The 13,158-nt window shown below is 36.5% G+C and overlaps 1 protein-coding gene across 1 annotated transcript in view; it reads left to right on the top strand.

Moving 5' to 3' along the window:
* The window catches only part of bckdk (branched chain ketoacid dehydrogenase kinase), a 38,720-nt gene that overhangs the window by 3,389 nt on the left and 22,173 nt on the right, over window positions 1-13,158 (top strand). Inside the window, exons 3-5 of the mRNA XM_039756613.1 lie at window positions 498-608; window positions 5,112-5,159; window positions 12,672-12,791. Coding sequence (XP_039612547.1) covers window positions 498-608; window positions 5,112-5,159; window positions 12,672-12,791 — 279 coding nt within the window. The remainder of the gene's footprint in view (window positions 1-497; window positions 609-5,111; window positions 5,160-12,671; window positions 12,792-13,158) is intronic.

Below are 13,158 nucleotides of genomic sequence, written 5' to 3'. Positions count from 1 at the left end.
AAAACATTTCATTGTGTTGTGTTCATCTACATATGGAAGACAAAGGTGGGGATTAACCCCTTGTTAAGAAAATATCAATGAGGTCTAACAGTTGTCTGGCTTATAATTCTATTCTAACCATATCCCCAAAGCCATAATGTTACATTTCTAAACTTTTTATCTTGACAGATTGGAATTACCCTTCAAAAGTTTTTTTTTCTTTTATTAATAATAGCTTGATTCAGTTGTTTGGATAGTCTGTTTGGCATAGTCTTGACAGTTGAAACTATATCCAGTCATCTGAACTGATTTATAGTTTCTTACTATCTCCTATAATCTAAGGGCATTTCACTATCAGAGATGGTTATAAACATCAATTTATTAGGTTCACTTTCCTCTAAAACATTTCTGATTTGGTTAGATATGGTATGCTTGTGTTATTCCCAATTTGGTGCTTTGTTCCTGGATTTTTAATTTGTAAAATGTGGATTTAATCTCACTTTTTCCGTGTCTTGTAGAGCAGTGCCAGGTACCTCCACATGGAACTACCTGTCAGAATTGCACATCGCATAAAAGGATTCCGTAGCCTGCCTTTCATTATAGGATGCAATCCAACAATACTCCAGGTGGTAAGTGTCCTGACATTGATTTTCTACAGAATGGATAAGCATCCACTGGTTAAATTTTAAGCTTTCTAGACTTTGAGGGTCAATATTTCTTTTGGGAATTTTATAATGTTTTTCAAACAAAATTTATCCAAAAGGCATGGCATAGAAACATGAAAAACAAATTGACGTGTAACAAAAAAGAGATTTGTCAACAAAATATTTTTGACTTAGGTCTGAAACTGATGATTAAAGTGGATGTAATAAAAAGTCTCTTCTGAAAATATAAGGTAGTAAATGAGGAAGAAGACATTCATTTGAGAACCATTTTCAATTTTTATTTATTTAATTTGAACTGAAAAAAAATGAAGACAGAAACAGATTGAGAGAGATGTTAAAATCAATCAAATACCATTAATGGTATGCTCCTTAATAAAGTGCTTTACAAAATTAACAATGCTGCAATACATTATTAATTTAAGAACAAGACTCAAATTAAACATTCTATTGCAATGACTTTTCACAGTTAAAATATATTGTCTCATCTTCTTCATTTAGAAGAATCCATCTTTAAGCTGCTCCCGTCTTTCATAATCCAATTGAAAAGTGATTGTTGTGCTTTAGTTAAAATTAGGGAAACATAAATTCACTTTACAAAGAATATCTGCAGTTTTATTAAAATCTAGCAGGCATTTATCAGTCTTGTCCTATTCAAACGTTTGTACCATTGTTAACATTTTGGTTATATTTAAATGATTACTTCATGTTACATTTTTTTACCTTTTTTGTGCTCTCTTGCTGGGTGACAGAAGAGTTATTTTGACAAAATTTAATATTGTTTGTTTTACAGATCTATGACATCTACATTGTAATACAACTTTAAAATCCTTATGCTAATAAAATGTGTGGGGGAGAGTAACAAATAAAGAACCTACTATTAAAAACTAAAACCTTGATAGAGGACAATTCCAAACTGTATAGGTATTCATAGGAATATATCAAGTAAACAGAACATTGGGGTTAGACAAAATACAGATTTTTGCCCATGAATGTTCAAGCATTTTTGTTTGTGCTGAATTTTTTTGATTATCATACACCACAGTGTTGCCGCAGTCCTGTTTCCAGACACCTAGTCTTTGCTGATTTACTCTCCATAAATGTTCTTTAGCTGGTCAATTCCATTTATTTTTGTATAGTACCCTTCCCTGAATACAGGCCAAGTGTGCTCTAACAACTATACAGCTATAATACGTGATATGCACAGATTTCAAATTGAATAAGAAATAAACTGTTACAGTATATATCCAATAATATTACATTGGTAGCAAATCTTTGAATTATAATAGCTTTTGGCTTGAGAAATTTTTTTTTATCATTTCTTATGACAATTATATGCAGTGATCTCAGATCTGAAATTACAGTATGTGTTTCACTTCACATGTGATTAAATATGCAGGTAGATTTGGTGGGAAAAGGCATTTTTTTGCAGTTCTCAACTCATTTGAAACAATCCAATTTGTTCTATATAATAATACTAGCAGGAGTACCCGGCATTGCCCGGGAATCTCTAACCGGTGAATTTTCCAAATGAAAGAAACAGAACATAGAAATAGAACAGTTTTCTGATTGACATTTTATTGTAAGTTCCTCCACTCTGGATTCTGTCTGCTGTGGCGTCTCAGAAGCCCTTGAAACAGACTTTCTTGTGGCATCTGAAGTGGACCTTCCAAGTCTTTTTTTCGGTGGCATGGGTATATTAGCGAAAAGTAGGACAATTATAATGTGTTACATGGTATTACATACGGAATAAGCACCACAGTGAGATGAATTTACGTTATTTACAATACATCAGAAAGCGAACAAATCGCACCAGTCTCAGAAAGAGCAACACTGAAATCGTACAGTGAGTCGGAAAGCGAGCAAATAGCACCACACATACGGAAATCCAGTGAGAAAGGGTAGCACTGAAATCGTACTGGGAAAAATGTCGGGGAGGGGTGCTCTGTTTCTAAGGCGTGTCTGTGTTGAACCGTGATGCCATCTGACGGACGTTGATGATGGTAACTACAGAGAGAAGTGACATACCACCGGTGCTGCATTTGGGGATAATGGTGGGGGAAGGATGCTGTCTTTTTAAGGCGAGTCTCTGTTCAAACGTGCTTGCATATAATGGGCGTTGGCGAAAGAAATACAGCACTATCGGTGCGTGTGGGAGTGTGACGTGCGGAAATGTGGGTGTGTCAGCCGGTCACGCTTACTGGGTCATTCACGTTTTACATCCATACGACAGTTCCCCTTCACCCGATCAAAGGAGTCGGCCTTCTCATACTTGGACACTTCCGCCATCTCTTGGCAATTTAAAGAAACATGGGTAAACAGTGACACACAGAGACCAAAGCTGCTGCGGTGAACGTCTGTTGCAACGTGCAGCCATCTTGTCAATGATAAGTGCGGGGACGTGTGCCGAATATTTTGTCAGTGAACAAAAACATTTTTCCCAACCAAACATACCCCATGACCTTCTCCTGGTCACAAAGGAGCCCCATCCCCAGTTTGGTGCCGATCGGATGCCCGGTGCAGATTTGGATGGTAGACAAACAAACATACGCACACATACATACATCGACTCTACTTTATATACTAGATTTTATGATGAACAGCATTCTAAGGTGCTTTATGAATGCCTAGATATGGTAAATTTGCTTATATATTTTTTATTTGGATCATGGGAAGGTTAAATGACGTGCACAGATACACGTAGGGAGTCAGTGGTAGAGAATGAGCTGGCAACTTTATGCTTTTTTTTCCCCCTGTATTCAGTTTATATTCAGTGAATGGATTACTAACCCATACTTCTGGTTTGTGCAACAGCATTATGCCTGTATCCTTATTAAAGTTACAAGAGGTGAAGTATGGAGTTTAGAGTTCTTCTTGAGACCACAAGTGAAAAACATGAGCAAAACCAGGGAATGTTGTAATTATGATGGTAACAGATGAGGTGCGCTATTTAGCTATAACCTTACTGTCAAAGTTGTTTTAAAAATAATGATGATGAATGGGAACAAATATTGTTACATTTGGAGTACTAGAACAGAGCTTCTTCAGTATTCTACAGGAAGTATTTTTATTATTTAGCCATTTGCTTCTGGGATTAGTTGGCCTTTCCTTTTCCCAATTCAAAGAACTATAGCATTTACAGACACCAAAGTAAGATGATGCTAACAAGTCTTTGACTCATAGGGGCCCTCCTGCTAGCGTAGAATTTTGAGTATTCTGTGTCCTACAGTAATATGGAACCCCTAACCCTTTTTATAGTTATTCAAAGAGATGTCAATTAATTATTTTGGTTTTTATCCGTTCCGTTTTATCCGGAGGCCAAGAGATTATGTTGAAAACTACTAAGTCTAGGTTCACACCCCACAATCGAATCAGTTTGTCATCCCACTTTCCTGTGCTGCAGTCACAAATATGTACCTGTAAATAGTCTACTGCAGTGTGCATATACTTTGAGATGGTAAAATACTCAATATAGAATGCTTGTTTATATAATTTATACTGGTGCCCAACTCTCATTTTTATACCGTGCAGTGTTTTACCATAATAATTTCAGGATATTTTTTCAGTGTTCTTTTTTGTCAGAATGGTTGGTTAAGTTAATCCTGAACAGCAGGGTCTCCAGTCTATGGCAGGTTTGTTTCTATGGCAACCTAAAAGCAGGGCTACTAAAAGGAAAGGAGCTCTGTCCCAGATTTGAGGCAGCCTCCTTCTTGGCTCTCTTTTTGTTTACATCTTACTTCATCTGAACTTTTACCCAGTTTTTTTCCACGTCTTCAATAAAATGTCCTTCAGCTCTGTGGGTAGTCATAACAACATGCAGTATTCCCACATCAAAATTGTCTTATTGTTAGATAGAAACTGAAGTCCTTCTAAATCTTGTCACTGATGTGAACAATGAAAGCAAGTATTCATGTGCTGTTATTTTATTTGTATTAAGGACTTTGAGCACTGGAAGTGGAAGTTGTTCTATATTAAACAATAATAATATATAATAGCACAAAATATAAAAGTTGTGAAATATTCATTTTTAAAAGCATTCTTGTGTCAGTGTTGAAATAACTATAAATGCTGAGTGAAAGAGCCATTGGTGCTATTTTACTATAAAGAAATCTTTTTAAATATGAAATTGTGCAATACACTGATTCTTGCACATCACACAAATCCAGTTGATTATTGCATTTATTTAAATATATTCCTCCCACAGATATTTTAGACTTTTTGATCAGCCTTAATTTCAATCTTTTGTTTACTTTGAACATTTATGAGCACCTCCAAAGTAAAAAGGAACTCGTATGACACTAAAGTTATTATTTATTTATTTAAATAGAAGGTTGGTGAATATGCTGCTGAGACTTGTAGGAAACAAACTTGTAAAACAGCATAACTCCTTTCTGCTAAAACTAGATTAGATCTAAGCACTACTTTGGCAATAATGGCAGGTATTATAATTCTTGCCTTATTTTCTTTCAGCATGAACTTTACATTCGGGCCTTCCACATGTTGTCAGACTTCCCACCTGTAAGTAACTTGTTCTATGTTTGCATTTTGCAGTAGGGACAATAAAGTGATGCCTAATAGAAAACCTTTGCATTTCAGCAGTTATAATAGATCTTTTGACCTTTTGATTTTTCCACACTTTCTATTGTTTACAAATTACTGTGGCTTGTTGGCTTTTGCCTGAGAGAATACCACAGTGGATTTCACATGAGACTGAACTAAACAGAAAGATAAAAGAATTGGGTAATGGATGTTGCAAGCAACCATTTCTAGTAATGCCAAACAACCTAAAACAACATAGCATCTTTCTTGTGAAATATTTTTTGTGTTCACCCTACATTTCCATCCCCGTGCAATAAATAATGTATCATTTTATCAAATAATAGCACATTTGGAAGACCTTACAGATAAGAAAGTAAACAATATAGTTGAGCCTATGTGACACAACAAAAGTTTTTGTTAATTTTTTTTAATACAGTATTGTGCTAATCATAGTATAGTGTACAGTACAATTCTCACTTGTCTGTCTAAACAACATGCAACACGCTATCATTCTCGGGTGCCTTGATCAGCAGCAAATATAAATAGTCATACGTACACCTGACCTTAATCTCTGGTTTCTTCCTTTCTCTAAAGTAATTTTTTCAACAAGTATGTACTGTATGTACACTACCAGTCATAAATTTGGAAACACCCGAAAATGTTCATGCTTTTGATAGAAATTAAAACCTTTTCTTAAAAGATACCATTAAATTTAATAGAGCTTTCCTCTCATTGCAACCTTCTTCCAATGACCAGTCTCCCCACACCATCCCTACTAATCAAGAACGTCTATCATGTCAACTGGAATGGCCAGTGACAAGTCTACCTCTGACCATCAGTGTACACTGTTCACAACTGAAGACATAGTAAGGAGACAACTGAGGAAACCACTCAGAGGAAAAGCTGCAGGACCAGATGGAGTCCATCTATGAGTTCTTAAGGCCTGTGTTGACCAACTTTCCGTTGTCCTCTGTCACCTATTCAGCCTATCTCTAAGGTTTTAGAAAGTGCTACTGATGTGGAAAACAGCCTGCATTGTCCCTGTTCCAAAGAAGGCAGGCAACTCTTTATGTAATGACTACAAACCTGTGGCACTTACATCTCACATCATGAAGATCTTTGAGAGACTGGTCCTACACTTCATGAGTCCTTTTGTGGTATACTGTCTGGACCTACTGCAGTTTGTCTATTGGACAAAGACTGGAGTGGAAAATGCAATTATCTATCTGCTCCACAAGTTTTATTCTCATCTGGAGAAAGCTGGCAGCACTGTGAGGATTATGTTTTTTGATTTCCTCAGTACCATCCAGCCAACTTTGTTATGGGGTAAAATCAGAGATATGCAGGTGGATGAGCCTATGCTGTCCTGGATAGTGGACTATCTGCCAGGCAGACCACAGTTTGTGAGACTCAAGGACTGTGTTTCTGATATGGATGTGAGCAACACCGGAGCACCACAAGGAACGTTCTTGTTTCATTTTCTTCTCATTCTGTAAACCTCAAACTATAAATATAACACCAGGCCATTTCACTTGCAGAAATTCTCAGATGATTCTGCACTTATGGGTTGTATTTATAAAGGGAATGAGAGTGTAGGTGTCAGGTAGAAAAGTTTGTTTCTTGGTGCAAACAAAATTGTCTGCATATTAACAACAAAACCAAGGAACTGGTTGTTGACTTTCACCACACCAAGGAGCTTCTATTTCTGGTCAATATTCAAGGTGTGGATGTAGAGTACTTGGATGTCCACATTAATGACAGGTTGGACTGGTCTCAGAACACAGAGGAACCATATAAGAAGGGGCAGAACAGGCTCTTTCTCCTTAAGAGACTGTGTTCCTTTAATGTGGGAAGTGACATCCTTCACATCTTCTATAACTCAGTGACGGCCAGTGTGTTTTTCTGCGCTGTGGTGTGCTGGGCAAGTAACATCACTTCAAGGGAGGCCCACCAAATCAACAAGCTAATCAAAAGGGCAAGCTCAGTTATAGGGCACACTCTGGACCCCCTAAAGGTAGTAGCAAAACAGAGAACTGCTGCACATCCCCTGTCTGGCACACTAACACTGAGTATTTTCAGCCAAAGAATTATTCAGCATAAGTGTGTCAAGAAATGCAACTGAGGGTAATTTATACCAACAGCAATACATCTGCGTAATGGCTCACTGTGACTGTGACAACCAGTCAGAACTTTTCTTTCTTTTGCATTTTCTTGCTTTATAGTAATCTGGTAAGTGTTCTGTTCAAAGTATGTATATATTATTTATGTATGTATGTATTTATTTATTTAAAGTGCTTCTGTAAAAAACAATTTCCCCTTGGGGGCAAAAAGTTATTTCTATCTATCTGTATCTCTATCTACAGTATATCTGTCTATCTAAGGTTATATCTGATTTACTGGGTGAACGTAAACCATTGTCCGGTGATAGTACAATAATTAGTGCTGATTATGGATAACATGGATGTAAATACTTATACCTTGAGTTATTTTGGCCAAATCTGAAAACAAATTAAATTTATGGTACTTCTTGATGATTGGAAAGCTGATTGGAATACTGCTGCTGATATTCCTCATTTTTTGTAACATGTTTTAAAAAAATCCTCCACTACCATCACACTCTAAACTTCAAATATAATGTAACCACACAGGTTTTAAAAAAAAGCCATAAATATTGTACATATTCTGCATTAATTTCTTTTCAAACCTTCCTTATTTCAGTTCAGGATAGTGGGATTCTGGTAGTTTGAGTGCATGTCATGCACCAATCCTAAAGGAGGCACAGGCCATTATGAGTCAGACACACACAGTGCTCACACAAGGTCAGTTTAGTCTTTAGCCTATGCAGTGAAACTTAAGTGGACAAAACTACATGGACATGGGAAAAATTTTAATCTAGGATTATAGAATCAGTAAAGGAAAAAGGGATCATAGTGTAATCCAGCAAGTTTTACAATTTTCATTAATTTCTAATACTTATTTTATAGCTTGTACTTACTTTTTTCTCTTTTCTGTCTTCTGTAAAGGTATTTTGAAAGCAATACATGCCCATAAAGCATAAAGATGTTAACCTGACAACATTAACCTCCTTTGATATAATACTATTGACTTAGTAGATCTTTACAGGCATGAAAGCAGAATTTGTCACATGCCGTCCTCCTCATATTAATGTATATGCATTGTGATTAACTTGACCTGCTAAATACTGTATTAGTAAAACTAAACATGCACTTTTGAACATACAGTGAGGGAAATAAGTATTGAATGCATCAACATTTTGCTCAGTAAGTATATTTCCAGTGTGGCTATTCACATGAAGTTCTCACCAGATATTGGTATTAACTCAATAAATCCACAAATATAAATAATTCACATTAAAGGCCATAAATTAAGGTATGTGTAATAAATTGTAATGACGCAGGGAAAAAGTATTGAACACGCTAATTTAATACTTAATGGAGAAGCCTTTGTTTGTAATGACAGCTTCAAGACACTTCTGTATGAAGAAAGCAATCGCCTGCAGTACTCATATGTGATTTTGACACATTCTTCTAAAGTGATTGTCTTTAAAGGTTAAAGATTTTGGGGGGGAGGCACTCTTGTGAACCCTGATCTTTAGTTCTTTCCACAAATGTTCAATTGGAATTATGTCAGGTGATTGACTGGTTCATTCCAACAACTTAATTTTCTCTAAAACCAATTGAGAGTTTCCTTTGCTGTATGTTTTGGATCACTGTCCTGCCCGAAGGTCCAGCCACATCTCATTCTCATCCTGGTTGTTGGCAGCAGATTAATTTCAAGAATCTCTCAGTCTCATTCATTGTTCCTTCAATTACATAAAGTCTGTCAGTACCATGAGATGAGAAACAGCCCCACACCATGATGCCTCCACCTCCAAATGTTTCTCCTCCAGACATGGTACGCAGTACGACAAAAAATAACAGACTACATTCTCCCAGTATTTTATAGGCTTGTCTAAATGTTGTATAACAAACTTTAAATGAGCTTCAACGTGTCTTTTCTTCATTAATGGAGTCTTGCAGGGTGAGTGCATGCACCTAGGGTGTGCATTGCCTATTGTATTCTCTGTAACAATTGTACCCGTTTCCTCCAAGTCTTTATGGAGCTCTTTCCATGTAGTCCTTAGCTTTTGGGCTACTCCTGACTATGCTTCTGATTCCCTGGTCAGAACACTTCAGAGAAGTGGCCAGTTTGTGGTGGAGTGATGTCCCTTCTATTTGCAGATAATGGCCTCAATAATGCTTACTGGAAGATTCAGAAGTTTAGAAATATGTCTGTAACCAGCTCCATTGATATGGTTTGCATCAATCAGGTTGCTTAATGTCTCGGGAGAACTCTTTGCTTTTCATAGCCAATCAATATGTATAACCCAACTGATAACAATTTGCACAGATTGGAAGTGGAATTACAGTGGTACCTTGACATACGAGTGCCCCAACTTATGAGTTTTTTTGAGATACGAGCTGTCACTAGGTAGATTTTTTTGCCTTGAGTTACGAGCTAAAATTCGAAATATCAGCCATCAAAGAGCTTGTTGCCACACACTCCGAGGAACTGACAATGGAGGAGTTGATGGAACTACAGATGAAGCGAGTGAGATAAAGGAAGTGTTGGTAATGTGGGAAAAAGTTTCAAACGTTAAAGAAAAGAAACACCCTGAAAAAGTTACAACTGGGCATGCAGCGGCGCTCTTTAATGACACTTGCCTAACACTTGACTTTATTGAAAAGAAAAACACCCTGAAAAAGTTGCAGCTGGTCGTGCAGTGGCACTATTTAATTATACTTGCCTAACACAAGTAATACATTTTTCTAATGTTGAAAACATTTAACAAAAAATTGGGGTGGTTTCTTGTGGGCTGGCACGAATTAATCTCATTTCAATTAATTTCAATGGGGAAAATTGATTTGAGATACAAGCATTTTGACTTACGAGCTCGGTCACGGAATGAATTAAACTCGTATCTCAAGGTACCACTGTACTTCCTAACTGCTTACAAATTTCAACTGGTTCCTTGCCTTTCCTTGTCTTGCTGTACTGTTTTCTTAGTGTGTTCAATACTTTTTTCCCTCTGTCATTCCACTTTATTATACATACCTTTATTTATGACCTTTAATGTTGTGAATTCTTTATATTTGTGGATTTTTTGAGTTAATACCAATGTCTTGTGGGAATTTCATGTGAATGGCCTCATTGGAAATAGATTTACTGAAACAAATGTTGACGTATTCAATACTTATTTCCCCCACTGTATTATCTGTGAATAGAAATACACTTGCTATAATTTCACAATGCTGTTCTATGCCACTCAAATAAAATGATTGTGCAGGCACTCTTGCATAGCTGGCATGATGTCTTCATGAATGAGGTAGTGCATCAAATATTGTCCTTCTGATGTGGGGAAAGTGGTAGTCACATGGGGTTAGGTCTGAATAAGAAGGTGGATGTGGTATTTTGTTGAATTCACAATTTCACAGAGGAGTCTTTGCTACCCATCCACTGTGAGCAAGGGAAATATCATAAAGCAGAATGAGGATAGTTGGCAGATTCCCACACCACTTTACCTTGATTGACCTCTGTAACTGGCAAAACAAATAAGATACGTTTGATGATGACATGATTTAAAAGACTAAAATAAGTATTGTATACACTCTCAGCATCATAAATAAGTATGTGCATGATTTTTGCAGTATTACCTCAGGCATTTAATTACTTTGGTGCTGAAGAATATCCATGCTACAATTATTTTGATTGTTGTCCAAATTCATTAGCTTGTGATTCTTCTTTGAGCATTGGATGCAGAGAGTCCTTATTTCAGGAGTCCACATTCTGGGTTTTGCTGATTTTTAATTGTTCATGAAAAAATTATTAATTTGGTCCATAACTAATCTTTGTATCTTCTGCTGTCTTACACACAATGACTTTTCATAGCTCCATTATAATTCACTCCATACTGGTAAAAACTTCTTTAGTTCTTGATGTTGGTTGGTCAAACCTTGGCTCATCATTTAGACATATCCTGCAAAGATGATATTCTACAGCCCATCTCTTGATTGTAGCCATAAAAGTGCACTTGTTCAGAAATGTACTAATAGAGTATTAATCTGAAGGTGTATCGTTTTATAGTCTTAGCAATTGAAGGAAAGTCTTATATTTGATTTTGCGGGTTTTGTCATCCATGTTCACATGATTTTGGAGCTGAAAACTGGTGTTATAATCAATTAAATGCCAGCATATTGTAATTCACATATTTTAGCACATGGGAACCCTTCTTCGGCTATTTACAAAACCAGCACCATGGAAAGCTCCCTTTAGGTTTCATCCATCCATTTTCTAAACCCACTTAATTCTGAACAGAGTGCAAGTCCTCGCTGAACACTTAGACTCACACCAGAGACAATTTAGCATCACCAGTCCTCTTCATTTGTCTTTGGTCTGCAAGGGGAAACCTCGAAAGCTTGCGTATTGTAATCTTTTTAGTCAGCCAATAAAAGGTGTCATTTTGCTTGACTTCTCACTACTTTCCTAATTGTGGTAATCTACATTTACTAAACCATTTTATATTCATGTATTGACAAAACAATGAATGAAATCATCTAACTGCCTTCTGCTTCTCAATTGTTTAATGTAAGACATGATTTAAAACACTAGAGGGCATGCCATTTATGAAAATTGTCAAGAAAAAATCTCTGTCATGGATTTTTACTATTCTTTTGCTTTATATATTTTCTAGCTTTATTGTTGTTTTATTGCAGTAAGTTCCTATTAATGAAAGGCAAATAAACATGAATTAATACAAAAGTGAAGTATAACTTGATTCATGAACATCTATTCTGCTCTGTATGATGAGTGGCTAATCACAATTCTTAGTTTTATAGAAATTAAAATAATTTATAAGGATGGAATATTTTTTCAGTCTTAGCTGGATTAATGGTGACCTTACCAGATAACATGTCTTGGCTTTAAACAGTATTGTAACGACTATATAGGTAATTCTGACTCTTTATCAGAGATAGAGATTGATTACGGGCTGAAAATGAAACTTTAGAAATCTTTTTTTGCCAGTTTCATTTTAAATTTCTGCTGTGGACTGGTATCCTGTCCAGGGTTAATTTTCGCCTTTTACCCTATATAGGTTGGATAGGAACCAACCCCCAGTGACCCTGAATTGGTATAAGTGAATTTCTGAATGCAGTATTATGTTATGTTCCTTAATGTTTTTATTTTAAATACATGTAATCAGGGCACTTTTCAAAGTTTGTAAAATTATGCTAATAATAGTACAGAGCTGTGTGCTAGCCTTGTTTGTAGCCACTAATTTAGTGTTCTACTTTCACTTTCAGTTTTTACTTGTAAAATGTGTGCATGCCACAAATAACAACATTGTTGAAATCTAATGGAAAACAATCTAGGTCAGACCAACATGGTTATTTTAAAGAACATTATTAATTGGATTGTGCCTACTCCCCACAGATTACAGATCAGGAGACAGAGGTTCGCTACAGCAGAATGGTCCAGCAACTTTTGGATGATCACAAAGATGTGGTGACTATGCTGGCTGAAGGATTCCGTGAGTGCCGCAAGCATGTGCAGGTACCAGGTGGATACTAAGTAGAGGGCTGTTTGATGACTGATCAATGGAAGAAGCCACTTTTTTCATTATTGTAAAAAAAAAATGTTTCATTAGCAATACCGAAAAGCTGCGGTGGGCTGGCGCCCTGCCCAGGGGTTGTTTTCTGCCTTGAGCCCTGTGTTGGCTGGGATTGGCTCCAGCAGACCCCCATGACCCTGTAGTTAGGATATAGCGGGTTGGATAATGGATGGATGGAATACCAAAAAGATAGAGAATGTTAATTTGCTGAATTGTTTTACTGTAAGAATACACTGTACTTGTTACCAATCTTAACGGAGAAAAGAACAGAACACCACATAGTCGACTCACCCTCTTAGAAATCAGAAA

The sequence above is a fragment of the Polypterus senegalus genome, chromosome 6 (genome assembly GCF_016835505.1).
Source record: "Polypterus senegalus isolate Bchr_013 chromosome 6, ASM1683550v1, whole genome shotgun sequence".
Classification (NCBI taxonomy): domain Eukaryota; kingdom Metazoa; phylum Chordata; class Cladistia; order Polypteriformes; family Polypteridae; genus Polypterus; species Polypterus senegalus.
This window is presented reverse-complemented; position numbering and strand designations above follow the sequence as displayed.